Source organism: Littorina saxatilis, linkage group LG1 (genome assembly GCF_037325665.1).
Source record: "Littorina saxatilis isolate snail1 linkage group LG1, US_GU_Lsax_2.0, whole genome shotgun sequence".
NCBI lineage: Eukaryota > Metazoa > Mollusca > Gastropoda > Littorinimorpha > Littorinidae > Littorina > Littorina saxatilis.
This window is the reverse complement of record NC_090245.1, coordinates 52,269,053-52,296,911: the sequence shown is the minus strand read 5'-3', so window position 1 is coordinate 52,296,911 and position 27,859 is coordinate 52,269,053. Positions and strand designations below refer to the sequence as shown.

At 41.4% G+C, this 27,859-nt stretch overlaps 1 protein-coding gene across 2 annotated transcripts; it reads left to right on the top strand.

Annotated features, from left to right (window-relative positions):
* Positions 1-27,859, top strand: LOC138973582 (sorting nexin-2-like). 2 transcript variants are annotated; one of them, XM_070346296.1, is made up of 13 exons: positions 1-132; positions 1,384-1,507; positions 3,432-3,688; positions 4,527-4,637; positions 5,447-5,588; positions 5,960-6,038; positions 6,617-6,809; positions 11,307-11,324; positions 16,200-16,293; positions 19,870-20,075; positions 22,536-22,679; positions 24,367-24,519; positions 25,446-27,859. In XM_070346296.1, the coding sequence occupies exons 1-13, from the start codon at positions 49-51 to the stop codon at positions 25,494-25,496; spliced, it is 1,656 nt and encodes a 551-aa protein (XP_070202397.1). In that variant the 5' UTR covers positions 1-48; the 3' UTR covers positions 25,497-27,859. The 2 variants fall into 2 exon arrangements, with proteins under 2 accessions (XP_070202397.1, XP_070202405.1); XM_070346304.1 differs by lacking the exon at positions 11,307-11,324.

The window sequence follows — 27,859 nt, the reverse complement described above, 5'->3', positions numbered from 1 at the left end:
TTTAATCAAGGGAGATAATCGAACCCCGTTAGTCACGTGATCAGCAAAATGGCAGATGGATTGGAGCCTCCCCCTTTTGAGGAAGAACAGGAACAAAAAGAAGAAGATGACCTGTTTTCCGATGCTAAAGAGGTACGTTTTTAGACAGGTGTGTTGCTTGTGAACGCTTTTTTGTAGGCATTTGCAGCAAACACCACGTTTAGCAACCGCATGTTCTAGAACTTAGTATCAACGCAGGTCCCCATAACTAGGAAAGTTGAATTATCTTATCTGTGGAACACCGGGTTTTGATAAAGAAAAGTATGTATTTTAAATTTTCATTCCAGCTAATTTGTGTCCTGTGTGTAGTCTTTGGTGTTAAATAGTTGATATTGTTATTCTGGAATCAATAGCGAGGTGCTGTCTTATTGCATCAAGATTTGACAACTTCAGGTAGGTGTGTCCCTGTCACTAAGAACTGCCACAGTCTCTCCGCAGATGTTCCGAACTCACTGACACTGATAGGCATTTGACTTAAAGAGTTTGATTCTATATTAATTGATAACCTGTTATTGAAAGAAAATAACCTTTGATTGTGAGATGGTTACACACGTTTTCCTGGTCATGATAGTAGTTCTACAGTGATGTATCTTTCCAATTCCATGCGACAGAAATGTCAGATAATCATATAAACACTACAGGTGGTCATATTGAGGAAGAAAGAGGGAAGCTATTTACACTTGGTGTACATGCATTCTGTCATGTTTTTGTAGTTTTGGGTCAGATATATTCATATACTGTTGTAACACTAACAAAATGCACCATTGTTAATGTTATCTGCATGACCAGCCCCTTGAAAAAATACTGCTGTGTTATACTCTTCGTTGGTAACACTAACCGTGATCGAGTCAGTTATAGAGTCCCCAGGCTTGAGTACTTGCATTTATTAGTAGCTCTCGAAATAAAGGTTCCATGAGCCATGGACTAGTAGTAGTGATTCCATGCTGCTTGCAGATCTCTCATTCATTCAGTGATGAATGACTCGGAATGGAATTAGAGCTTTGTTGTAGAAATCTTCGATCTTTCATAGAAAGCTTTTAAATGAAGAAAAGAAAATAAACCCTGTGCAAATTACGTGTTGTACTGTATCATATTTATTTCTGAGAACAGGAATCTAAACAAGAGAAACAAAATGTTCTGCCTTGTTGCCTGTTTAAATAAAAATTGTGTTGAAAATAAAGAACTCTCACTGTTACCTGTTTGACACATTTTTTCAAATAATTTCAAAGAGACACGTACCCCATTAAATGAAAAGCATTTGAGCTCTGTATACACCCAAAGACATTCCTTGTTGTTGCAAAGGAAAACGCAGTTGTACATTGTATCTGGTCTCTGTGTGGACAGAAGCCGTCATCACCTGATACAGATGCCAGCACAGCAAGCAACCCAGAAAGCAATGCAGATGGTGGTGAGGTAGAGAAGAAAGATGACGATGAAGAAGAAGAGAAGAAAGACCTCTTTGATGATGGTAAGAACACTGTGGTTTTTAACTCTTTTCTCTGAATGTGTGATGAGTGCTACCTCCACATTGATTGTATACACTCTTTAGGGAATAGTTGAGATTTTTCTAATGTGAAGGTTTGTTTAAAAGTGTTATTGTGTAAAATTACATACCTGTGAAACTTTTGGTATGACTAAGATTAGACAGTCTTGCAGGTTCATCCAAAGCTTTTTTTCTTCTAAATAAGACATTCTGATACAGCAGTCCCTGTAATGTACGGCCCCCGGCGTGAGCGGACACCTGACATGTACGGACACATTTGCTCGGCACGGAGTGTTTTCCTTCTATATTTGCCCCCCCTTAAACGGACACCTGCAAAACGTGGATGCGGACACTCATTTTCGGTCCCAACAGCAGGTCATACCTCCAATGTATGGACAGACCATCGTCAAATTTTCACCCCAACAAAATCGATAACAGAGCAGTCCGGCTCTTGGTACAAGATCACAGCCGCAATGGCGTGATGACAGTTACTGATAACTTGAGTGCACGTGTACCCATCAGGAGGGGGGGTAGTTTTGGTCAGGAGTGGAGTACATGCGAAGATGCCAACATGAAACTGCACTGTGCTCTTTATTCTTGTCTGTTGGACGTAAACAACAGAAACCACATGTACAGTCGATGAAGGTCCTGAGCGAAAGAGAGTGAAAAACCGGCCACAGTTCTCAGCATCGTGTGTCTGTGTGTAACCTCTTTCATTGACAAGATACTCTTGTTTCCCCTCAGCCTTGACCAGTGAGTCGGTTGCCTAATCTGTGAACCCTTCAGTTGTCTTGCTCTGTCAAAAGTTGCGACACAGTCAACTGGTTTTGCTCTGAGTGAACAGTGCAGCTGTCCTCTCTGGCCACAGCCCCAAACAGTACATGGCTGGAGGGAGAGAGAGGGAGGGGGGGTAGCTGGCTAAACTCTGTGGGGTGTCCGGTGTCACTACATGTCAGCAGGAAGAGCATTGGAGAGAAATAGAGAGGTGTACTCTTCCACACAATTTCCAAGCATCAGTTGTCACGGCTTGGGGTAGGCATTAGTGAGGGAGAGTGGGAGCTGTGTTATGTACAGTGTATTTCCGACTGAAGAGTGAAAAGTCACTGCCATGCCACATGATCGGCATGCAGTCAATAAAGCCAGACAAGAAGAAAATAAATTACATGATTATGACATGCAGCTCTATCTGCTGCTATTTCTTCAAACTGGTTTTCAAGCTTATTCTTGCAAAGCATCTGCACACGCTCCTCTGTGCTGTGTTTGTGTGGCTGCTTTCGTATGTCAGTGCATGGTGAGTGTGTTCACTGCCTTGAGGATTTATTTTATCTCTTCTTTTCAACACTTTTCATACAAATCATTTTTACAGAACGTTTAAAGAAGTATTAGGAGTTTATTGTTATTGTTTAGTAGCCACAAGAAGTGATTAGCATAGACTCAATCCTGTTGTTTGTGTGTCTCTGTGTGAGTGTATGTGGGAGGGGGTGGTGTGGTCACCCCTCCCGTGACCGGACACCTGCAATGTACGGACAGTTTTGCTATGGCCCAAGGGTGTCCGTTCATGAGAGGGACTGCTGTAGATGCAAAAGCCTGAAGCTGTTGGTAATAACCATCCTGAAAGTTGCAAACAAGGTTTTTGGTTGAAATATACATAGAATATAATGACATTTTAAGTGCTAAATAAACCGTGGCTACCATGCAGTCCACAGTTTAACGTTTGTCTGGCTAACACATGGGTATGATTAACACAGTGTGGAAGGTGCTAACCAAACTCTAGCCAACATAAATCAGAACAAAGCAATTCAAATAGATGTAGGTGGAAATACTCTTTCTATGTAGATGTGCTTATTCAGTTGAGCCAGGATTCTTTGTCTTTTTGCATTTACCATATATTTATCAAATCCTTTCTCAGGTGGAGGTTCGGAAATCAAGCTGGATTCTGACGAGGAAGAGGAGAGCCCTACGTCAGATGACGCACACCGGCGCAGCGGATCTGGAGACTATGCCAACCCCTTTGATTCCGCCTCCACTACAGCAGCAGTAGCCCCAGCAGCAACAGCAGCTGCTAGTGCTTCCAAAGAGGATGTGACACCGCAGATCTCTGTGTCCCAAACATCCACATCGTCTGCATCCAAAGTCTCCGGCACTAGCAAGGATTCCAGGGAAGAGGTACGCTTCTGATGTGGGTTAGAGGAAGGGACCGATTGGTGATTGGCTTAATCAGGGGAACCCCTCCTTTTAAAATCGTCAGAAATCTGAAGCAATCAGGTCTTAAAAGAGTCTTGAGTCAAGAGTCTTGAAGTGGAGTTGAGCTTGTGGATGTTAGGTACTGAACATCTGAGAAAAAAGATCAAGAGGTGTGTTTGTGTGTGTGTGTGTGTGTTAAATCAATCAATCAATCAATATGAGGCTTATATCGCGCATATTCCGTGGGTACAGTTCTAAGCGCAGGGATTTTTTTATTTTTTTTATGCAATTTATATCGCGCACATATTCAAGGCGCAGGGATTTATTTATGCCGTGTGAGATGGATTTTTTTTACACAATACATCACGCATTCACATCGGCCAGCAGATTGCAGCCATGTCGGCGCATATCCTACTTTTCACGGCCTATTGTTCCAAGTCACACGGGTATTTTGGTAGACATTTTTTACCCTTTTGTCAATCGTGGGATCTTTAACGTGCACACCCCAATGTAGTGTACACGAAGGGACCTTGATTTTTCGTCTCATCCGAAAGACTAGCACTTGAACCCACCACCAAGGTTAGGAAAGGGGGGAGAAAATTGCTAACGCCCTGACCCAGGGTCGAACTCGCAACCTCTCGCTTCCTAGCGCAAGTGCGTTACCACTCGGCCACCCAAATCAAGTGGTTTAAAGAGGGGTTACCACTATACTTTTACTCGCACATGTATTTTTTCTTCTGGTCCTGGATTATCATAATCAAGGATTGAGTGAATGATATGCAGATATTGTTCTTGTTTTAATGCTGTCTTGTTTTTTCAGCTGGAGAACGGAGAAGATGAGAACCAGTATGAAATCAAAATCACAGTGACCGAGCCACAGAAGATGGGAGACGGCATGGGTGCATATATGGTGTATCGGGTTGTCACCAAGGTAATGGATTTCGTCAGCTGTATGTGTGTTTATTTGGATACTGCAGAATATTTGCATAGAATTGTAACTGAAAGCTGAAACGAGGTGCAAAGAAGATTCATGAGTAGGATGTTTGGGTTATTGATGCAGCAGCGCAGGCGTTGTCAAGTAGTATTGGAATGATATCTCTGCAATAACAGGGATGAAAGTTCCTGTAAGGAAATACTGATTTAAAAGACTATTTCTTGATATATTTTCTGAATTCTGAAAACAAGCGTGAAAGGAATGTGCTTCAAACATTTTGAGTTATAAGGGGCATCTGGATCCAAAGCCACTGCCAATTTTGTCTGATCTTGAAAACTCTCAGCTTTCCTCTCAGCAGTAATGTAAAGATGTAGTTGTTAACAAGTGAGGAAATTAGCTTTGAACTAGTTAGAGAAGAGAGAAATTCAAGTTTTACGCCCTCACGGCAAAGCCATTAGGGGCATGTTCCCAGTTTTTAACCCGACTTTAGATGAGATACACAAGTGTATGCGTGTTTAGGTGGTATCAGCCATCTGCACTTATGGCAGAATTACTGAGGTGTTTTACGTGCCACTGTGGTGACACAGGGGTGGGAGATGGATACCGTCTCTGGGTATGCACTTGAAGTTGACCCGTGTCCGTCCCGGCCCGGATTCGAACCTGCAACCTTATGATCACAAGTCCAGTGCTCTACCACCTGAGCTACCCCGGGCCCCCGTCTCTAAAGCTTAGTTAAACCTTGTATGTTAGGAACTACGGCAAGAAATGAACATGGTCCCTGAAGCACTATGTCATTCTATTTGCAGACCACCAACCCTGTTTTCCGCAAGTCAGAGATGAGTGTGCCTAGACGGTTCAGCGATTTTCTGGGACTGCACTCCAAACTGGCAGAACGCCACCCTTCACAGGGTATTATTGTGCCACCTGCCCCTGAGAAAAGTGTCCTAGGTATGTTTTACACAAGATGTTTTGATACAGACACATAGACGATTTGTAGGTGATTTAAATGTTAATGTTACCACTCTAACTGTTCATGTTTTTTATGCTTGTTTATCCCTTCTTTATTGGTTGGTGAGGCACATAAATGCAGTTGTGCAAAAAAGTTTGATTCGCCAAAGCTTCTTCTTTTTTAACTTGAATAGCATGATGGTTTTCAACACTTTGCGTCGTTTGATTATGACTTCGGGTCATGTTCCTTTCATTTTATGTATGTTTCTCCATGCCACACTTTGCAGTGTCATTTTGGGTGCAGATTTGTACTGTATTAGAGTCGGTGTTTTCTTGCGCAGAAGAAACTAACTACTTTGTTATGATTGCAGGGATGACCAAAATCAAGATGTCTAAAGAGGAGTCGGGTTCTGCGGACTTCGTGGAAAGAAGGAGAGCAACCTTAGAAAGGTACGCTGTAGTATTTCATTGCTGTCACTTTTCTGCCAGTATCCCACAACAGATAAGCTTGAACTCTTTGCTCATGTCAAATCTAAATAATATTTCAAACCTAGTTTACATGCTTTTGTGAAAAGGTTAATAAAGTACCAGTGTTTTGTGAGATTTTTTCCATATCAACCATCAGTCAAAAACAAGAAGGGTATATTATTGGAGCATTTAATTTATGACAGAACAGACAAACACTTATAATATAGAAAAATAAACTTCTCTGTCAAATAGTCCAAAATCTTGTTCAGAAGACACAAGCGAGACAATCTTTGGATTTTTTGCATTTCTGCATATTAACCAGTATTAGCACTGGCTGTTTTCAAATGTAGAATGTCTTACGGCATAGTTTTGTAGCCTTTAAATTATCATCAAATTTGTGAAAAAGATATATTTATAGTGATACCAAATGGTAGGTCTAAGCTGTTGCCAATTTTGTATGTGACATTTTTGGAATAAAGTGGGTTAGATATATATGAGAAATTGGAGGTTGACATGATCCTGACTGACTCAAATTTTGAAGAATATTCTTTGTTCTGCAGATTCCTCAACAGGACGGCGACCCACCCTGTTCTTCTAGCTGACCAAGACTTCAAGGAGTTCCTGGAAAAAGACAGCGACTTGCCACGGGCAACCAGCACATCTGCTTTGAGTGGTGCTGGAGTTATGCGTCTCTTTCATAAAGTTGGAGACACCTTCGAGAAGATAGCCTTTAAAATGGACGAAAACGATGAGGTGGGTATTTCGTGCAGTGTTTTTTTGTTGTATTTGTCAGTGTTTTGTAGGTACAACCCAGTAAGTAGATCATGACTTTGGTTTTTATTGCTTATGGATGATTATCTTGAATTCCTGTTGAAAATTTCTGAGAGAATGCCCAGCACATTCTTTTCTTAACTGATACCTAATTATATTGTATAATAGGCACGAATGGGAACAACATAGCTAGACTTACCCAGTGTTCGGAAATAACTGGTCATTACCAATTTGTGGTTCATTTCACTGTATGATTTTGTTTTACTTGCTTGAAATTGTGTTCCCTGTTTGTTTTAGAACATCCTTAATGTGCAGCAGCTTCCTGTTTTTGATGTACTGTGTGATAACAGTGCTGTTAGGTTGTCTGGCTTCTTGAGTACTCGTCCACTCATTGGTTGTGCATTTCCGTGCAAATCAGACGTAACGTCCATGTTGAGATTGCACTGTCCTGTTGCAAGCACTATTATTATTAACTGCGGTGTTAAGATTTGTTTTCTCCTCGTCTGTGGGTTTGTGCATTTGGCATCGCAAGGGTATGTTTATCATTATGAGTTACTGTAACTTGGGGACGGCAAGGCATGTCTTTTTCTTCTCTACTTTCTCCAAGGCTTACAGAACATTTATGGGCGGGGATGTAGCTCAGTCGGTAGCGCGCTGGATTTGTATCCAGTTGGCCGCTGTCAGCGTGAGTTCGTCCCCACGTTCGGCGAGAGATTTATTTCTCAGAGTCAACTTTGTGTGCAGACTCTCCTCGGTGTCCGAACACCCCCGTGTGTACACGCAAGCACAAGACCAAGTGCGCACGAAAAAAAAGATCCTGTAATCCATGTCAGAGTTCGGTGGGTTATAGAAACACGAAAATACCCAGCATGCTTCCTCCGAAAACGGCGTATGGCTGCCTAAATGGCGGGGTAAAAACGGTCATACACGTAAAAGCCGTGGGAGTTTCAGCCCATGAACGAACAAACAAACAAACAGAACATTTACCACCACTACGAAAGACAGTTGTTTTGTTATTGCTCGTTTATTTCAAGGGTAATCACATTTTACATCTATGCGTCTTATAATTTTTGCAGTGTCTAAATTTGTGAGGGTTCCTGGTTATAGTTATAACTTCTCACGTTTTGGTTTTGACTGCCTTCTCTTTGTCATGTTATTTTTCAGGGGGGGGGGGGGGGTTCTGTGTCTAACATTCTGATCCAAGTAAGCTGTGGAACTTTTATGGAATAGGGAGGGGGGGGGGGGATCCCTTGTGGAAACAAAAGTAATGTTCTGGAAATACAATTTGTGTTACTGCCCTCTGATTTGCTTTTAAACACATGCGCTCATGGACAAACACACATTTCTTGAAAGGGGAGAGCGTGTTAGAGGCAAATTGACAAGCGTTAGAGGCCGGGGAATAATGCTATAGGGGAGGGGATAAAACTTCAGGTTGAAGGGGTTTGAATAAGGAGGGTGGACATTTTTCATGCACTGTACATTCAAAGCACATCAGGTTTACTGAAGTCCTACTGAGTTGTCCTGGCTCGAATGTTTCTTCTTTGGGTCCCATGTCTTTGTTGACAGGCTTTAGTTTCTTCATGATAATGAAGTTCTATGTTAGGTCAGTTGCATCATCTCACAAGAATGGACCAGATCAAAGCAATTTAATGAGAGTGCATTTAAATCAAACAAGTGTTGTTTATGTTGTATCTAATTTGTGTTTTCTTTTGTCACACCACTCGCAAATTAATGCGTACAGTAATACATTCAGATTTCATCTGCTTTGACAGTTTGTTTAAATGAAATGAAAAGAATGGTGCATAATGGCAATCATTTAATAGCTGAGCTGTCTTGTCTTTAGTCTTGGCCAAGCATGAAGATGTTTCAGGTTGGAGCGTTGGACTGTTGAATCATACTCCGATGGTTGCTTGAGGCTCTGCTAATCTGTCACTGAGTATTCATCGTGCAGAAATCATACATTATACCTTTCATAACCTTTTGCAGTAACATGGTTGAAACTTGCCCTTTTCCTTTCTATAGTGTGGTGTATAGAGTGGTCTTTTGTCGGTGCTGTATTTCCTCTTTTATTTCTTGTCTTTACGTCAAGATGTTGCTTTATTTTCTTTTTCTGTGCTTTTATCACAGAACTCTTAATGTGGCTAGTTTTGGTTCACCCGTCAGCTTGTTCCTTCCTGCTTGAAGTAAATCTATGGTGACTTTCTTTATTATTATTATTATTATGAAGTCTTATATCGACTCAAGGCGCAGAGATCTATTTATGCCGTGTGAGATGGAATTTTTTACACAATACATCACGCATTCACATCGACCAGCAGATCGCAGCCATTTCGGCGCATATCCTACTTTTCACGGCCTATTATTCCAAGTCACACGGGTATTTTGGTGGACATTTTTTATCTATGCCTATACAATTTTGCCAGGAAAGACCCTTTTGTCAATCGTGGGATCTTTAACGTGCACACCCCAATGTAGTGTACACGAAGGGACTTTGGTTTTTTGTCTCATCCGAAAGACTAGCACTTGAACCCACCACCTAGGTTAGGAAAGGGGGGGAGAAAATTGCTAACGCCTTGACCCAGGGTCGAACTCGCAACCTCTCGCTTCTGAGCGCCAGTGCGTTACCACTCGGCCACCCAGTCCTGCTGGCAGAGAAAATTTTGGCTGTAGGATCTAACACACAAAGCAAAGAAAGCAAACATAAGAATTGGTTGTACATTTGCGCTTGGGGTTGAAAGTATTCAGTCAGCTATGCTTGACTTGATTGCTGCTTTAGTCAGCTTTTTGGTAAGTCAACACTTGGTGGTTTTTTTTTCATTTCTTGCCAAAGGTCTTCTTTGCAAGACTAATGTCACAGAGGATAAGTTGACAGTGGGTATCTTAACTTTCCTCAAGGTTGACATACATTTCCCTTTTCATTCATAGATTAGTCCATGTCCAAAATGCTCATAGAATCATTTCAGTTACAATTATCCACCCTTTTTACCCCTTCCTTTGGTATTCTTTGGAATGACATTAACAAAATATGTTAATGCTTGAGAACAAATGTATGGAAACATTTGATGCAGTTAATCGTTCGGCATGGTGAGCTACACTTTTTAAGATTCTCCCTTCACTGTCTTCCCTGTTCCTCTCTTACAGACTGTCTAACTGGTCTATTATTACTACATGTATCCTGTTCCTCTCTGGTTAATATCCTTTTCCTCTCTTTCTCTCTCTGTCTGTCTATCATCCTTTTCTTTCTCTCCCCCTACACCCACCCACACACCCCCCGCGGGTTAGGGGGAAGAATTTACCTGATGCTCCCCATGGCCCAGCATGTCGTAAGAGGCGACTAACGGATTCTGTTTCTCCTTTTACCCCTGTTAAGTGTTTCTTGTATAGAATATAGTCAATGTTTGTAAAGATTTTAGTCAAGCAGTATGTAAGAAATGTTAAGTCCTTTGTACTGGAAACTTGCATTCTCCCAGTAAGGTCATATATTGTACTACGTTGCAAGCCCCTGGAGCAATTTTTTTATTAGTGCTTTTGTGAACAAGAAACAATTAACAAGTGGCTCTATCCCATCTCCCCCCCTTTTCCCGTTGCGATATAACCTTCGTGGTTGAAAACGACGTTAAACACCAAATGAAGAAAGACCCACCCACACCACACACACCCCCTCTCTCGCTCTCCCGAAGCTGTTATAGTTGCAGTTCTGTTAATTGTTAGAGAGTTGAGTTCTCTCTTTTTGTTATTTTTTTTTCTTGTGAGTTTAGGCAGTTCGACTTTCTGTACATGACACTGTGACATGCTTTGTCTTCGTGTTTAATGTTGTTCTTATATTTGTTTTTGTTTTGAGTGCAATTGTTTTGCTTCCGGGCCTCCCCCACCCCGAACATTTGATTATAAGTTTTGGTAGTATTTTTACCATAAAAGTCTTCAAAAGTTTAAGGCAACAATTTTGATTTGCAAAATGTATTATATATTCGTGCAACTGGTTCCTTCTGCTGTTATTTGTTTTCTCTATTTCTTTTTCTGTGTCTATTCCGTAGTATTATGTACACATAGTGGTTACTCTTTTAATACAAGCCTTATTTATTTGGTTGTTTGTTGTTTTGTTTGGTTATTTATCTATTTTGGTGTATGTTTGTTTTCATATGAAAGGTTAATCATGTTAAAGAATTGAGCTGTGTTTATTTTGCCATGGGAATGTTGGTTTTTATTTGATCAGAGAGAAATAATACCCTGTCCTTATTTTCTGAAGTTATTGTGTGTACCAAAAGTGATAATTCAACTTTTTCAATTTCTTTAATTTTTGATAATGACTTGCTTGTTTGAATGGTTGTTGAAAGTGTGAGTGGCCTGATGTCTGTTGTGAAATATTTTTTGGTCCTGTCACATTTCTTGCCAACTGCTGTCTCTGTGTACAAACAGTCGTGGGGGCTTTATCTTCATACTTATTTTTGCTCAATCCTACCTCGCTCTCCTTCTGACCAGCGGAATTTTCACATGGAGGTATCGTAACTCTTTTTCTGCTTGCCTCCAGTGTCGTGAAAGTTACCCACAGTTTTTATTTCTTTTCCCTTGTGAAGTGACTATTTTCTGCCAGCTCTATATTTTATTTATTGTTTAGGAAGTTTGAAAATAAATTGGCATTTTGGAAACTTTGATGCCTATATTTAACAGAACAAATTTTTAACAAGTACCGTGCTCAAGATTGCATTGTCACCTATGCTAAAGCCCAAGGGTTAATAAGACAGCTGGCAGGAAATAGTTGACATTAGATGTGCGTGCAATTAGTTGTTGGCTCCTTTCTGTTTGGCTTCGTCAGATAATTGTGCTTGTCCTTAGTTAACAGCATCCAGCTGAAGGATCAGTGGATTTGATACTTATCGTGTGCTGTAGGTTCTAATCACAAAGAATGGAAAGATCAGAGGGAAGAGTTGACTTCTCTTCTGCTGATCTGACAGAAAGTATCCCAGCAGTTTCTGTGTGTGTGTAGGGTTGTGGTTGTAGAAGTTGCTGATACTGGCGTTGAGTCAACTGGCCTTTCATGTTAGTTATTCTGTAATCACTGTTAGTGATGCATGTTTTCTTTGTCTCCCCCCCCCCCCCCCCCCCCCCCCTCCCCCCCCCCCCCCACTTTGTCTCAAGTCTATCCACCCCCACTCTCTCTTCTCACTTTCTCTTTCTACTTATTCTCTGAATTTTATCACAAGCATTTTTGATGTTAGAGAAGTGAAAAAGCTGTAGATTTGCCGTAAGCCGACAGTGTTGTGTTATCGTGTCACCGGAATGAGTCATGGCTTGTCTTGTCTAATCAACCACTCAGAGGCCATTGCACTGAAACTGAAGTTAAAACATTGGGGTGGCGGGAAGCATTTGAAGACTGTGTTCCGTCCCTTCAGATAAGCATGCATACATGTGCATGATGGAGTAGTGAATGTAGGTTTGTCTAGTTTGGAAGTAGTTTTTAGATGTATGTGTTTTGTTGTTGTTTTTTTAGAATGAAACTTTGTTTTTTTTCTGGTATCTATGATATTTATCTTTATTTATGTTTTTTCATTTATTTATTTGTGTTTCTCTATTGTGTGTGTATCTTGAGTGTTTTTACTTTTTGAATGATGTTATTATTTTGCTTTGTTTATAGTTTATGTATGCTGCCCTCCACTGCACATCAAACAAAGGACTTTGTCATCATTTTCACGAGTTTTCATTCACAAACACCTGGTAAATAAATCTCATGTTCCCCATGCAATAACTCGAGGTGGTGAATGGGTTTGAGCTTTCAGGTGAAACGTGGATTGTCAAAGTAAAAGCCAATCAGGCTGATTGTTTGATGTGTGGAACCATCGTGGCTTTGGATTTGTGTTTCCGAGGACAACGATTGTAAGCATTCACTCTCAAAGACCCAATCAATGTTGATAATTACCGCGGCGACTCATGGTCAATTTGCAACTTATCTCTGTAATCGCAAAATCCACAACGAAAAGTCATAAACACTTAAAAGAAAAGAAATATGCTCAACACTTACTGAATTCACAGGTATGATCGCAGCTCTGTACATTTTCAGACTGGAAGAAAAGCGTCAACAAGCTACGTTTGACGTCACATACAAGTTTGACGTGTTATCTCGTGCTACTGTGACGATGCTTTGTGGCCCGGAGTTGGATTCAAAAAATTCGACTCCCTGTGGGTTATTGTGCATTTTGTTGAACAACCAAAATGATGACAAAAACGATGTTTGGTAGCTTGTTGTCAGACCAGCACTTTGTTGTTGGTCCTCGGGGAGCATATCGCCTTTTGTCTTATATTTATCAACCGCGGCCTTCGGCCTTGGTCGATAAAGATGAAACAAAAGACAATATGGCCCCCTTGGACCAACAAAAAAGCTGGTCTGTCAACAAGCCACCAAACATCTTATAGTGTCAATGCTGCACGCAGTATTGCTCTGGCTGGTTGAAGGCTATAGTCATTGTACACATAGTTTCTTTTTCTTTGTACTGTGCATGTTTGTGTGCATAATACAGCATAACAAAAGACCATGCCTCTGATTGCTGGCAGCTCAGAATATGCACACTATCTGTCTGCTGGTTGCTTTAGCTACTGAAAATTCTTCTACAAGAACAAAACACTCTTTGCTGGTTTGTCAAAAAAAGCAAAAATAAGTTTCTGTGACGTCTTGTTGGTTGTTTAAGAATGGCTGTGATCAGCAACAGGAGGCAGATGGTGAAGGGGGCAGGGAGAGGGGCATAAGTGAGGAAGGGGGGGGGGGGGATCACAGAAAACGCCAAAGGCAGAATCTTTAGGCATAATTACTGTAATATTTGTTTCTGTTTTCTTTCTCTCTGAAGGCCCTGCTTGAATGTTGTTATTTTGATTTGTTTTATAGGGTGTGTTTATTACTACCATGTGATATGTAGCTTTTTGCGACTTTTCTTTCACATCTGCATCTACGTCAGTGGTGTTTTTGTTTAGTTGTATCCAATTTTGTGACTAAATGTATATAAATTACTTCATGTCAACTTTTAAGTTGGATGAATCTTTCTTATTTGACATGTTTTAATTGCAGTTTTCTGAAACTGATCAAACACAAATAGGCTATGACATCACATCGGTTGTTTGATGTGATAATTAGTACTGGGTGAAATTAAAGGTGAAAAGTGACAGAAGTACAAACGCTTAAATTTAATGTGCTCTAATGACATTTTTGTATGTGTTTGACAATATTATTATTATTGTATTATTACCCTCGCTGCCAGCCTCCATATTGAATCCTCCTGCTAAAAGCCTGGCCCAACGTGGAATGTAAAGGCCATGGATTTTTAGCACAAGAGTGTTTCTTCTTCTTCTTTTGATGTCTATACAGCTGGGCAAAGTGAAGGGTGGATGGGTGGTATGATCAGTCATCAGGCATGAAAACAGCCGGAGGTAAAAAAAAGTGGGCCCCCAGTAGGCCCCCAGTGGGGTCAAGGGGCAAAACCCCTTGTGGGGGGTCAGGAAGCTGAAGGGGTTTTAGCATTTCTGAGCCTTAAAACTCCATTTGGGGATCCGTTTGAAGATTCTTTCCAAATGGGAATAAAGGCCGATCACAAAAAGAGGAAAGAAATCGGTTTCACTAAAAACAATTTTAGTGTCAACTAAATATTTTTCGGCGGAAGATTTTTTTTTGTCGGATTTGGCGGCGAAAATAGGTGGAATTCCGCCAAAAAGAGGAGGTTTTTCATGCCTGAGTCATATATATATAGATATATATACTAGATGATTGCCCGCTTCGCCGGGTACCGGCTTCGCCGGGAAGAAGTAGAGCCGAATACCAGGCGCACGAAGGAAAGGAGATAAACGCGCAAAACACTGGAGACCTTCTAAAAATAGTAACGTGCAGTGACCTTCTAAAAATAGTAACGTAGTAACGGGAATATGGATTGACGCCACACGGAGGAAGGGAGATAATCGCGGCTGAAAACACTGGAGAAGATAAGGAAGAGTTACTGGTAGTGGATCCCGACAACAACAAAAAAACAACAACAAAAAAATCGGTTCTGCGCGCTGAGAGCACGTGTTGAAATGTCTCATCGATGAGGTTGTGTCCGGGGTGTAGCTGAATACGGTGTCCAAATTTGAAAAAGATCTTCAGAGAACTTTGGCCGTGTATCGTGAACAGACAGACACTATTATATATATATATATATATACTAGATGAATACCCGCTTCGCCGGGTAGCCGGCTTCGCCGGGAAGAAGTAGAGCCGAATACCCGGCTTTGCCGGGTGAGTGGTGCACCGTACGCCGGCTTCGCCGGGTGAGTGGTGCACCGTACGCGATTGGCGCCACACGAAGGAAGGGAGATAAACGCGCAAAACACTGGAGAAGATAAGGAAGAGTAATACCCGGCTTCGCCGGGATGAAAGCGTTGTGAACAGTGACCTTCTAAAAATAGTAACGGGAATATGGATTGAGCGTTGTGGACAGTGACCTTCTAAAAATAGTAACGGGAATATGGATTGACGCCACGCAAAGGAAGGGAGATAAACGCGTAAAACACTGGAGAAGATAAGGAAGAGTTACTGGGAATGGATGTAGTGGATCTACAGAAAAACCAAAATCGGTTCAGCGCTGCGCGCTGAGAGCATGTGTTGGAAATCCTCATCGACCAGGTTGTGTCCGGGGTCTACCTGAATATGCCCACCAAATTTGAAGCAGATCCATCGAGAACTTTGGCCGTGCATCACGAACACACACACACACACACACAGACAGACAGACACAAGTCGTATATATATATGGATATGTATGTGTGTTAATTAAGTCAAAGTGCAGAATGGGATGAAACAGTTTTCAATTAGAAGTGGAATCATTAAACACATGCTACTATGTGACCCTCATCCTTACAATTGCACAGCATTACAGATGTAGAAGTTATTCCCATACTATTGTTCTAATAGCTGCAATTTGGTTTGGGTTGGGTTGTTTCTTTCTTTTATTTTGTTGGTGGTGTGTCTTTTTTATTTTCAAATATTGGTTTGTTTAATCTCTACACACAAAGGTGGGTTGTTGTTTTTTCCCAGGAGGAGGTCAGGTGAGACAGATTTACTCTGGAGATGAAAACACCAGTCCTCTAGCACCTGACCGTTTAGGTGTGGACATGAGAGGGTTAAAATTGCAGAAGTGATGATGACGTGTGCTGGTTAGTGCTTTTGTGAACAAGAAACAATTAACAAGTGGCTCTATTCCATCCCCCCCCCCCCCCCCCCCCCTTTCCCCGTCGCGATATAACCTTGAATGGTTGAAAACGACGTTAAACACCAAATAAAGAAATAAAGAAAGATGACGTGTGCTGGTGTTGTTGCAGGCTGAAGTAAAGAGTGTGGTGATGCTGTGTGTGTTTCAGTGGTTTGAAGAGAAGCAGCAGCAGATTGAGGCTTTGGACCAGCAGCTGCATAAACTACATGGCAGCATGGAGGCCCTTGTTGCCCATCGCAGAGGTCAGTACACTGCTACTCTCTCTCTCCCCCCTCCCCTTTTTAAAACTCTTGCCCAGTTTAATGTGCCGCGTAGCCAAATAGGTTGAAGGGACGTTAAACACCAACAACCCCAGTTAAAACTTGGCCCCTGTTACGACCCTCTTTTTATTACATTTAGTCAAGTTTTGACTAAATGTTTTAACGTAGAGGGGGGAATCGAGACGAGGGTCGTGGTGTATGTGTGTGTGTGTGTGTGTGTGTGTGTGTGTGTGTGTGTGTGTGTGTGTGTGTGTGTGTGTGTGTGTGTGTGTGTGTGTGTGTGTGTGTGTGTGTGTGTGTGTGTGTGTGTGTGTGTGTGTGTGTGTGTGTGTGTGTGTGTGTGTGTGTGTGTGTGTGTGTGTGTGTGTGTGTGTGTGTGTGTGTGTGTGTGTGTGTGTGTGTGTGTGTGTGTGTGTGTGTGTGTGTGTGTGTGTGTGTGTGTGTGTGTGTGTGTGTGTGTGTGTGTGTGTGTGTGTGTGTGTGTGTGTGTGTGTGTGTGTGTGTGTGTGTGTGTGTGTGTGTGTGTGTGTGTGTGTGTGTGTGTGTGTGTGTGTGTGTGTGTGTGTGTGTGTGTGTGTGTGTGTGTGTGTGTGTGTGTGTGTGTGTGTGTGTGTGTGTGTGTGTGTGTGTGTGTGTGTGTGTGTGTGTGTGTGTGTGTGTGTGTGTGTGTGTGTGTGTGTGTGTGTGTGTGTGTGTGTGTGTGTGTGTGTGTGTGTGTGTGTGTGTGTGTGTGTGTGTGTGTGTGTGTGTGTGTGTGTGTGTGTGTGTGTGTGTGTGTGTGTGTGTGTGTGTGTGTGTGTGTGTGTGTGTGTGTGTGTGTGTGTGTGTGTGTGTGTGTGTGTGTGTGTGTGTGTGTGTGTGTGTGTGTGTGTGTGTGTAGAGTGATTCAGAGTAAACTACTGGACCGATCTTTATGAAATTGTACATGAGAGTTCCTGGGTATGATATCCCCAGATGTTTTTTTCTTTTTTTTATATTTAGTCAAGTTTTGACTAAATATTTTAACGTAGAGGGGGGAATCGAGACGAGGGTCGTGGTGTATGTGTGTGTGTGTGTGTGTGTGTGTGTGTGTCTGTCTGTCTGTGTGTGTGTGTAGAGCGATTCAGACCAAACTACTGGACCGATCTTTATGAAATTTTACATGAGAGTTCCTGGGATTGATATCCCCGAACGTTTTTTTCATTTTTTTGATAAATGTCTTTGATGACGTCATATCCGTCTTTTCGTGAAAGTTGAGGCGGCACTGTCACGCCCTCATTTTTCAACCAAATTGGTTGAAATTTTGGTCAAGTAATCTTCGACGAAGCCCGGACTTCGGTATTGCATTTCAGCTTGGTGGCTTAAAAATTAATTAATGACTTTGGTCATTAAAAATCGGAAAATTGTAAAAAAAAATAAACATTTATAAAACGATCCAAATTTACGTTCATCTTATTCTCCATCATTTGCTGATTCCAAAAACATAAATATGTTATATTCGGATTAAAAACAAGCTCTGAAAATTAAATATATAAAAATTATTATCAAAATTAAAGTGTCCAAATCAATTTAAAAACACTTTCATCTTATTCCTTGTCGGTTCCTGATTCCAAAAACATATAGATATGATATGTTTGGATTAAAAACACGCTCAGAAAGTTAAAACAAAGAGAGGTACAGAAAAGCGTGCTATCCTTCTTAGCGCAACTACTACCCCGCTCTTCTTGTCAATTTCACTGCCTTTGCCATGAGCGGTGGACTGACGATGCTTCGAGTATACGGTCTTGCTGAAAAATGGCATTGCGTTCAGTTTCATTCTGTGAGTTCGACAGCTACTTGACTAAATATTGTATATTCGCCTTCCGCGACTTGTTTTATATATGTCTTTGGTGACGTCATATCCGGCTTTTTGTAAAAGTTGAGGCGGCACTGTCACACCCTCATTTTTCAATCAAATTGATTGAAATTTTGGCCAAGCAATTTTCGACAAAGGCCGGACTTTGGTATTGTATTTCAGCCTGGAGGCTTAAAAATTAATTAATGACTTTGGTCATTAAAAATCTGAAAATTGTAATTAAATTTTTTTGTTTTCAAAACGATCCAAAATTACGTTCATCTTATTCTTCATCATTTTCTGATTCAAAAAACATATAAATATGTTATATTCGGATTTAAAAGAAGCTCCGAAAATTAAAAATATAAAAATTATGATTAAAATAAAATGTCCGAAATCGATTTCAAAACAATTTCATCTTATTCCTTGTCGGTTTCTCATTCCAAAAACATATAGATATGATATGTTTGGATTAAAAACACGCTCAGAAAGTTAAAACGAAGATAGGTACAGAAAAGCGTACTATCCCGCTCAGCGCGACTATTACTGCACTATTCTGGCTTGTCGATTTCACTGCCTTTGCCACGAGCGGTGGACTGACGAAACTACAAGTATGCGGTCTTGGTGAAAAAATGCAGTGTGTTCAGTTTTATTCTGTGAGTTCGACAGCTTGACTAAATGTAGTAATTTCGCCTTACGCGACTTGTTCTTGTTTGTGAATCTGCCTTTGGGTTACTTACTAATTTACTAGAGTCCTGACGGGCGCTGTGGCGGGGTGGTAAGACGTCGGCCTCTTAATCGGAAGGTCGAGGGTTCGAATCCCGGTCGCGGCCGCCTGGTGGGTTAAGTGTGGAGATTTTTCCGATCTCCCAGGTCAACTTATGTGCAGACCTGCTAGTGGCTTATCCCCCTTCGTGTGTACACGCAAGCACAAGACCAAGTGCGCACGGAAAAGATCCTGTAATCCATGTCAGAGTTCGGTGGGTTATAGAAACACGAAAATATCCAGCATGCTTCCTCCGAAAGCGGCATATGGCTGCCTTAATGGCGGGGTAAAAACGGTCATACACGTAAAATTCCACTCGTGCAAAAAACACAAGTGTACGTGGGAGTTTCAGCCCACGAACGCAAAAGAAGACTAGAGTCCTTTAATGATCTCAGACTTTTAACATTCTTCTGCTTGAGGCAATGCTTTACACTGCTGCCTCTGTAGAGGTTGTACATTCAGAAGCATCTCAAGGTTGAAGGATTGCTTTGGTGCAGGTGATTGAGATCAGTACACATATGGTTTGTGTTTTTGTGTGTTCAAGGTTCTTGAACAGTGTTTGGCTCTCATGCACTTTGTGAGCTGAGACGTTTGTCTTTATATATCCCCATTTGGGTAGCCATAAAGGCTGAACTTACCCCCCGCGGGTTAGGGGGAAGAATTTACCCGATGCTCCCCAGCATGTCGTAAGAGGCGACTAACGGATTCTGTTTCTCCTTTTACCCTTGTTAAGTGTTTCTTGTATAGAATATAGTCAATGTTTGTAAAGATTTTAGTCAAGCAGTATGTAAGAAATGTAAAGTCCTTTGTACTGGAAACTTGCATTCTCCCAGTAAGGTCATATATTGTACTACGTTGCAAGCCCCTGGAGCAATTTTTTGATTAGTGCTTTTCAGAAACAAGAAACAATTAACAAGTGGCTCTATGGGGAATGTTTCTCTTTACCATTGTGTTAAAATTGTGCTCTTTTTCATGTCAGAACTGAGCCAGGCCACAGCAGTGTTTGCCAAGAGCGCGGCCATGCTGGGCAACGTTGAAGAGCACACCACTCTGTCGCGAGCCCTGTCCCAGCTGGCTGAGACTGAGGAGAAGATAGAAGCAGTGCAGAAACAGCAGGCAGACACCGACTTCTACGTCTTGGCTGAGCTCCTCAAGGACTACATTCAGCTCATCAGCTCTGTCAAGGTGTGAATGAATAAACTGTGTAGTGTCATACACTTTCATGGGCATTACTGCACTTTGTCATATGTCATAGACTTTGAGGGTTTGATGACAGCTAGACATGGCAGTATCGATCCTGCTTGATCCTGGTCACAGTGGGGTCTAGTTTCGCCCCATGAAAAGTAAATTATCATTTTCTTGACTGTTCATAGAGCTAGAGCAGCGGAGGATTTGTTTCTCATTTATGTTACACATATATACTGTTCAAAAAAAGAAACGCATAGCTTGTAATATTTGGTTAATTTAGTTATATGGCTACAAGGATATCCACCAAACTGCAGAAAATGTTTATCTGGTCGTCGACCTTTCGTCCATTGCCACAAGTGAGCTCTGCACGTGACGCATGCGTTATCAGTGGCTACAATGTCAAAATTGCTCATTTGGCACGACCACTCGTCATGCTTCAGTGTAATCTCGTGAAACTCGGGGAATATTGAGCTCTCACCATGTCTTCCAAAACCCATAAAAGCGGATTGTTCGCCACAAAGAAATCAGACGACAATTCAGCGACGAAAGATGGCCCGATTGAGCAGAGAAGACCGCCAAATTGCATTGGGTCGTTTACAAGCAGGCCAAAGTCAAAGTGCAATCGCCAGGCACTTCCACGTGTCCCAGAGCACCATCAGTAGACTGTGGGTCAGGTTTCAAGCCACTGGCTCCGTTGCTGACTTGCCACGAGCGGGAAGACCAAGGGCGACAACTGCTGCTCACGACCGCTTCATACGGCTCCGCCACCTCCGGAATCGTTTCCTGTCGGCCTCATCTTCTGTCCAGGCTCTCCCCGGGCCACACCGATTATCGGACCAGACCGTGCGGAACCGCCTGCATGAAGCTGGTTTGAGAGCTCGCAGACCTCACAGAGGAGCTGTCCTCACCCGCCGCCATCGCCACAACCGAGTGCAGTGGGGCAACCAGCACCTTCGCTGGACCGTCCGGAATCACGGGAGACACGTGTGGTTCAGCGACGAGTCCTACTTCCTGCTCCAGCGACATGATGGTCGGAGGAGGGTCTACCGGAGAGTAAACGAACGTTACGCGCCCAACTGTGTGGATGAGGCACCCGTTCATGGTGGTGGAGGCGTCATGGTGTGGGGGGCGATCAATACCGCTGGAAGGAGCACCCTGGTGCAGTCCAAGGGCGCATAACTGCCCAGCGATACGTGGAGGAAATTCTGCGCCCACACGCCCTTCCTCTTCTGGCTGACCAGGATGCCATATTCCAGCAGGACAACGCTCGCCCGCACACAGCACGACTCACCACCCAGTTCCTCACCGACCACCATGTCCAGGTGCTTCCCTGGCCATCCATGTCGCCAGACATGAACCCGATAGAACACCTCTGGGATGAATTGGACAGACGTGTGCGCAGGCGAGAAGAAGCGCCGGCAAATCACCGCGATCTATTGCAGGCACTTCAGGAGGAGTGGGACACCATCCCACAGCAAGATATCCGGCATCTGATCCAGTCTATGCCCAGAAGGTGCCGGGCAGTTGTTGCTGCTCAAGGCAGTCACACCCCCTACTGACTTGACAGCCTCGGCACCCAATCGTATTGATTGACTGATTGATTTGAAGATGCAAATGAACTGTGTGTGCATTCAACTGTGTCCATACCAAATTTCAAACAAATAATCTAAATATTGGATTTTCTGTTAATTTTTTCGAAAAATAAAACAAATTTGGCAAGTAGCAACTATGCGTTTCTTTTTTTGAACAGTATAATTAGGGTGAGTCGTGTAAGCATTTGCTTTTTTTGTTATGAAATTGCTGTAGATGTGTTTTCATGTTCTTTTATGGGATGCACTTCTTGCCTGCACTTTGCTATGTTGTTGTAGCTGTGTTTTCTTTTTCAATAACTTGATTTGTTTTGTTTGGATGCAAGTCTGGTTTTCAATGCAGATTTGACACTTCCGAACACTTTTTATTCGATTCTTAGTGGACAGTTAAACCTTTGAGTCTTGAGTGTCAGTTGTTTATTGCTTCTGCTATGTAATGAGTTGAGTTCTATATTTTGTGTGGGTATAATTATGCCTTCATTTGAGCGTTCAAAAACTCTTCATCTATTAGGAGCTATGTTACTTTTCCTTGTATTCTCTAATAATATCAATGTTTGATGAACTCATCACACTATGTATTGATAACTTTTACCTGAACTCCATTTGAGTTTTGAATATAATTATAATCCTTGTACACTCTGTGATTGTCTGCTTACACTTGTAGGATGTCTGTAGTTCCAGCACATTCAGAAAAATAACACAGGATTCCTAACCAATTCAATGATTGTTAGACATTAGAGACTTTCTAGCTGATTCCCTTTTTTGTTTGTTGGGGAACAAAGTTAATCACTGTCTACTCTGTGACTTGGAGATTGTAACTGTGTAGAGACCTTCTGTTGGCTGAGCACTTTCTTGTTGATGCTTACAGGAAGTGTTCCATGAGCGCGTCAAGTCGTACAGGAACTGGAAGGAGGCTGAGACAATGCTGGGCAAGAAACGAGAGGCCAAGGCAAAGTACGAAGTTCTAAACAAGGCCGACAAAGCAGCACAGGTCAAACAGGAAATTACAGAGGTAATCATTTGTTCATGTTACATAAAGTTATATCATTCATTCATTCATGTCACATTAGAGTTAAAGTATGTTTCTCTGACTGTCTCTTACCATGTTCATTTACGTGCAATATTAAAAAAATATATCCTATTCTCAAAATGCTTTGTATGCTTAAACTGTTGAGAAACTGTCATGAGATAGAGACTAAAAGATATTGATGCTTTGATCAGCATGTGTGGCTTTGGAGTAGAGCAATTTGCTGCAGTTATAAAGAAAACTTGACGCAAAGCAACCGAGTTGAAGCTCATACATTTTGTTGTTTGTTGTTCAAAGCCTTGTTGTGGGAGAAGACATGCAATAGCAAGCAAGTTTTAGCTGGTTCCAAGGGTGTGTTACCATAATTAGTACAACTGCATTACTTTCTGGCCATACTTTAAAGGAATATTGTCCAACTGTAGAAAAGCTTTCATTGTCAAAACACTCCTAAAATCGTGCTGAATACATCAAAGGGACAATCATATAATGTTGCCAGTTGGTTTTTTGACTCACATGCGAAGCAAAAGTGAATCTATGTACTCACCCGAGTCGTCCGTCCGTCCGGCCGTCTGGAAAACTTTAACGTTGGATATTTCTTGGACACTATTCAGTCTATCAGTACCAAATTTGGCAAGATGGTGTATGATGACAAGGCCCCAAAAAACATACATAGCATCTTGACCTTGCTTCAAGGTCAAGGTCGCAGGGGCCATAAATGTTGTCTAAAAAACAGCTATTTTTCCCATTTTCTCTGAAGTTTTTGAGATTGAATACCTCACCTATATATGATATATAGGGCAAAGTAAGCCCCATCTTTTGATACCAGTTTGGTTTACCTTGCTTCAAGGTCAAGGTCACAGGAGCTCTTCAAAGTTGGATTGTATACATATTTTGAAGTGACCTTGACCCTGAACTATGGAAGATAACTGTTTCAAACTTAAAAATTATGTGGGGCACATGTTATGCTTTCATCATGAGACACATTTGGTCACATATGATCAAGGTCAAGGTCACTTTGACCCTTATGAAATGTGACCAAAATAAGGTAGTGAACCACTAAAAGTGACCATATCTCATGGTAGAAAGAGCCAATAAGCACCATTGTACTTCCTATGTCTTGAATTAACAGCTTTGTGTTGCATGACCTTGGATGACCTTGACCTTGGGTCAAGATCACATGTATTTTGGTAGGAAAAATGTGTAAAGCAGTTCTTAGTGTATGATGTCATTACTAGGTTTAGTTATTTGACCTTGACCCTGAAGGTCAAGGTCATGTAAAGGTCAAGGTCAAGCATGTGAGTCGTATGGGCTTTGCCCTTCTTGTTTGTTGTTGTTGTAGGGTTTTGGAATTATGTGCCTTTTCTTTTGCAAGTGGCGCAAATAAGAGACTTAATGTTTAGAGTGTTCTTGATTGGACAAGCGCTAACTCTGAACTTCTAATTCCACTAGTTTCAAGGCACAGTTCTGAAAATTAAGTCTGACATTTGTCCAAGTGCTTGTACATGTACTTAACAATATGTATGGTTGTTTTTGATTGAAAATGTTTGTTTCTGTTTGCCGTAAGACTGTGTGGCAAAAGTGTGTTGAATAGACTACTTTCTGACGATGGTTGAAAAAAGAGAAAGAAAGAGAGGCACTGTTAAAATGTCTTGCTGGTTGTGTGTGCCCACAGTGGGAGGGTCGTGTGGAGAAGGGGCAGGAGGAGTTTGAGAAGTTGTCCAAGGTGATCCGTCGCGAGGTGTCACGCTTCGAGGCCTACCGTGTGGAGGACTTCAAGAACAGCATCGTCAAGTACCTGCAGAACTTGATGGAGAACCAACAGAAGGTACGACAGTTTTCTATCTCAAGTTATTATCTTGCTAAAATCTTGTATCTTGCACTGTAAATTAATTTTTTTGCTAGAAGAACAAACACTTTGTTGATCTGTCGTAAAACGTTTAGTTTAGCCTGCATTTTTTTTTCATGTCTATGTGTAGATAGTGTGATGCTCTTCTGGAGAGGGGGATGTTGGGGACAGGTGTTTTTGTGTGTGTGACCTTGCCCAAGTTTGCATCTATAGCGCCATTCGATATTGGGGGGGGGGGGGGGGGGGGGGGATGTTGCCTCTTTCTGTGTGTAGTGTATTTACACATGGAAGAGAGTGGATTTTATGATAACTGTCAGTGTTATCACACAGCTTAGAGGAGTGCAGGAAGCTGACAGTGTGTATAGCTGATAGGGGCTGATGTAAATCATATGATCATCAATAATGGAGTGTTATGACGCTACCCCTTTTCTTTTCCCAAGAATATATAATCATCATGAAAGTACATGACCTGGAGGAGCTTAGAGAGTGCCTTATCATGCCTTTACGTTAACCATCAGCTAATGTATCGATTGAACATTGGATTTCCCTTCTTTGAGCCTTGTGACATCAGATGCCGACAAAATTTCATGTTTAGGTGGCCAGCCGAGACTACAAAATAGTGCATGTTTGTGTCCGTTCAGTCGTAAAACCTAAAAGGAATTCTAACCAGAATCGATCGATCCATAAATGTTATTTGTATTTTTGACCAAAATATGAAATTTTACACAGATCTCGACAGTCATTGTTCACCTCGACCGCTAGCGCGGTCTCGGAGGAACACTGACTGTCTCGTTCTGTGTAAAATGTCAAAAATAGCGTATAATAATATTATAGTATCATTGTCGGCAAGTCTCAGAAAATTACTGTAAGCTTTTGTCTGAACCGTTGTCTTTTCTCCCTTGCAGCTCATCAAGTACTGGGAAGCCTTTTTACCAGAAGCCAAGGCCATCGCCTGATTGATGTCAGGGCCCGGTTTGCAAAAGCCAACGCGAGTGAAACAGAGTGACAGCCTTTCTCCCCCCCCAGCACAACACCCTCCCAACCCCATACCCTGTTCCACCAGTGTACTCACACCATTAACTTCATCGGACAAGTCAGTATTGCTGTACTGGGAACAGGGTTTTTAGGTCAGCCCAACCAGGCACAGCGACCGTGTGCCATGACTGGAAATCACACATGTTCAGAGCCTTTGAATCGTGTGGAAGTACCGTGCTGTTGTGGCTGGTCTGCCAACATGTGTCTATGACCGTCAGACTCAAGGCTGCATGTGTCTGCCATTTTGTTTTGTTTATGTGTGAATGTTGACTGAAGAACAAAGAGTATTTGTTATGGAGCTGTTACATGCAGTCTTGTGAGGTTTCATTTGCTTTTTTTGTTTTTATTTTTAGGAAAGCATTGTAAATCTACAATACCAAGGTGTGAGATTGTAGACGCACTATTCTTCTTCTTCTTCTGCGTTCGATGTTGATGGCCGTGCTAATTCCTCAGACCAGTGGCTGCCAGGAAGTCCGCAGTGTAGACACACTATGATTTGTCTTATATGAATTGCAAGGGAGTATTTTCCTCTTGTATTCAAAGTGATGTGGACATTTTAAGTATGTATGCGATATGTGTGACCTTGACCAAATCTTGTAAGATGAATATAGTTGGTAGTAGAAATAATACTAAGAAAGATAACCTAATGGGGAATGAAATGGTGCTTGTCATGTGTACATTTTTTTGTTAGTCCTTTTTTTTCTTCTAATTTGCTGTAAGTTGAAATTACTCTCTTCTGACAAAATGGAATAAGACAAAAATTGTTGTAAGAAGTACTCCATCTTCTGTTTCTGTTGTGTTCTTTCTTTTAGTGTGTGACAGTAAACACTATAACACTATTTTCACTTACAAATGCGTCTTTGGTTTCCTTTGTGTTTTTCTACCATGTAAATAGGTTGTTTGTGTGTGTTTTGATACATGTACTGCGTTACATTTTCAGGATTATTTTTTTTGTTTTTTTAATGTAAACCGCAGTTGTGTGCAAATTTTCTCTGTTAGTGAACATTCCTTAAAGTGTGTATAACACAACTTATTGAATTCAGAAGTCAACGTTGATGGTACTATAACTCATATTTTAGTGGCTCTGATAATGCTCCATTTTCTGTACTTTTTCAAAGTTGATTTCATTTATTTGTTCTGTATTACTTACAAAGAATAGGAGTTTAATATGTGTGTTGAGAGAAAAAAAAGCAGACAGCAGTTCAGCATGTATGAACCTTTATGAAAAGATGCAGGTTAAATTATCATGTGTCAATTGTTGCAGTAATTTCTCGACCTGTGAATTCTGCATATTTCTGGGCCTTTTGACGGCAGAAAAAGTGTACATTCTTCCAGTAGTTTTGTTTTTTGTTTCTTTCTAAGAAGGTCTTTGATAAGCAGATGTTTGTAAAAGTAGTACAATATGATGCGTCTGAAGTATAACTCAAACTGTCTTTGGTAAGCATGCAAAGTGGAAGAAAAACTGGTAGTGGAAGTCAGAATGTGTACATTTTCACATTTATTCCTAGGAAGAAACTGCTAGCTGATACACACACACACACCTTTCAATCAAAAGTAGAGTATGACTGTCATTATGCATGTGCCACTATTCAAATTCTCTGTTTTCCTTGATTCTAGTCATCTCAGCTCTTCAGTATCAGGGGAAAAAGCACTTCTTCAGAGATCATGGAGTCCTTTAAGTATGAACTACAATCCCAGAATTTGTCTCAAGCATCAGCTAAATTAAATTGTACTAGTACTAAAAATCTGAGTGCTGCGGTCTCTTTACTTTTTTTTATGCACAGTAACTAGCCTTGATCACATGTACTATGTTATAGCACGGAAAGCTGCAATATGAGTAATTTAACTCCACAAAGAGAATTCATTTTGGCATGATATACATGCTCAAAGAATTTCCTTGTCGAGAAAACGGCATAGGAATAATTCATTCAGAGTTTGCAGAATATGCCTTAATCTTAATGGATTCGGTTCCCCCCCCTGTAATCAAAAAAGTAAGTACATGTAAATAAATTCCTATCTATGACAGTTGCTAAAATTATATGCTTTTTGTGCTGCTCTTTTTGCTTTTATTTCTCTGTTTGAACCTGTTACTCTGCTATACATCTGGTGCACACCTTATCTTTATGTTGTGGCAAGTGCATATACATACATGTCCAAATTATTCTATCATTTTTGTTATTTTTTCAGAGTACAATAAATGTAGAATGTTATTTTTTGTATGATATGGTGAACGTGTTGCTTCACATGCAAAATCTACAGTGATAATAAAATGTGAACATCTCTA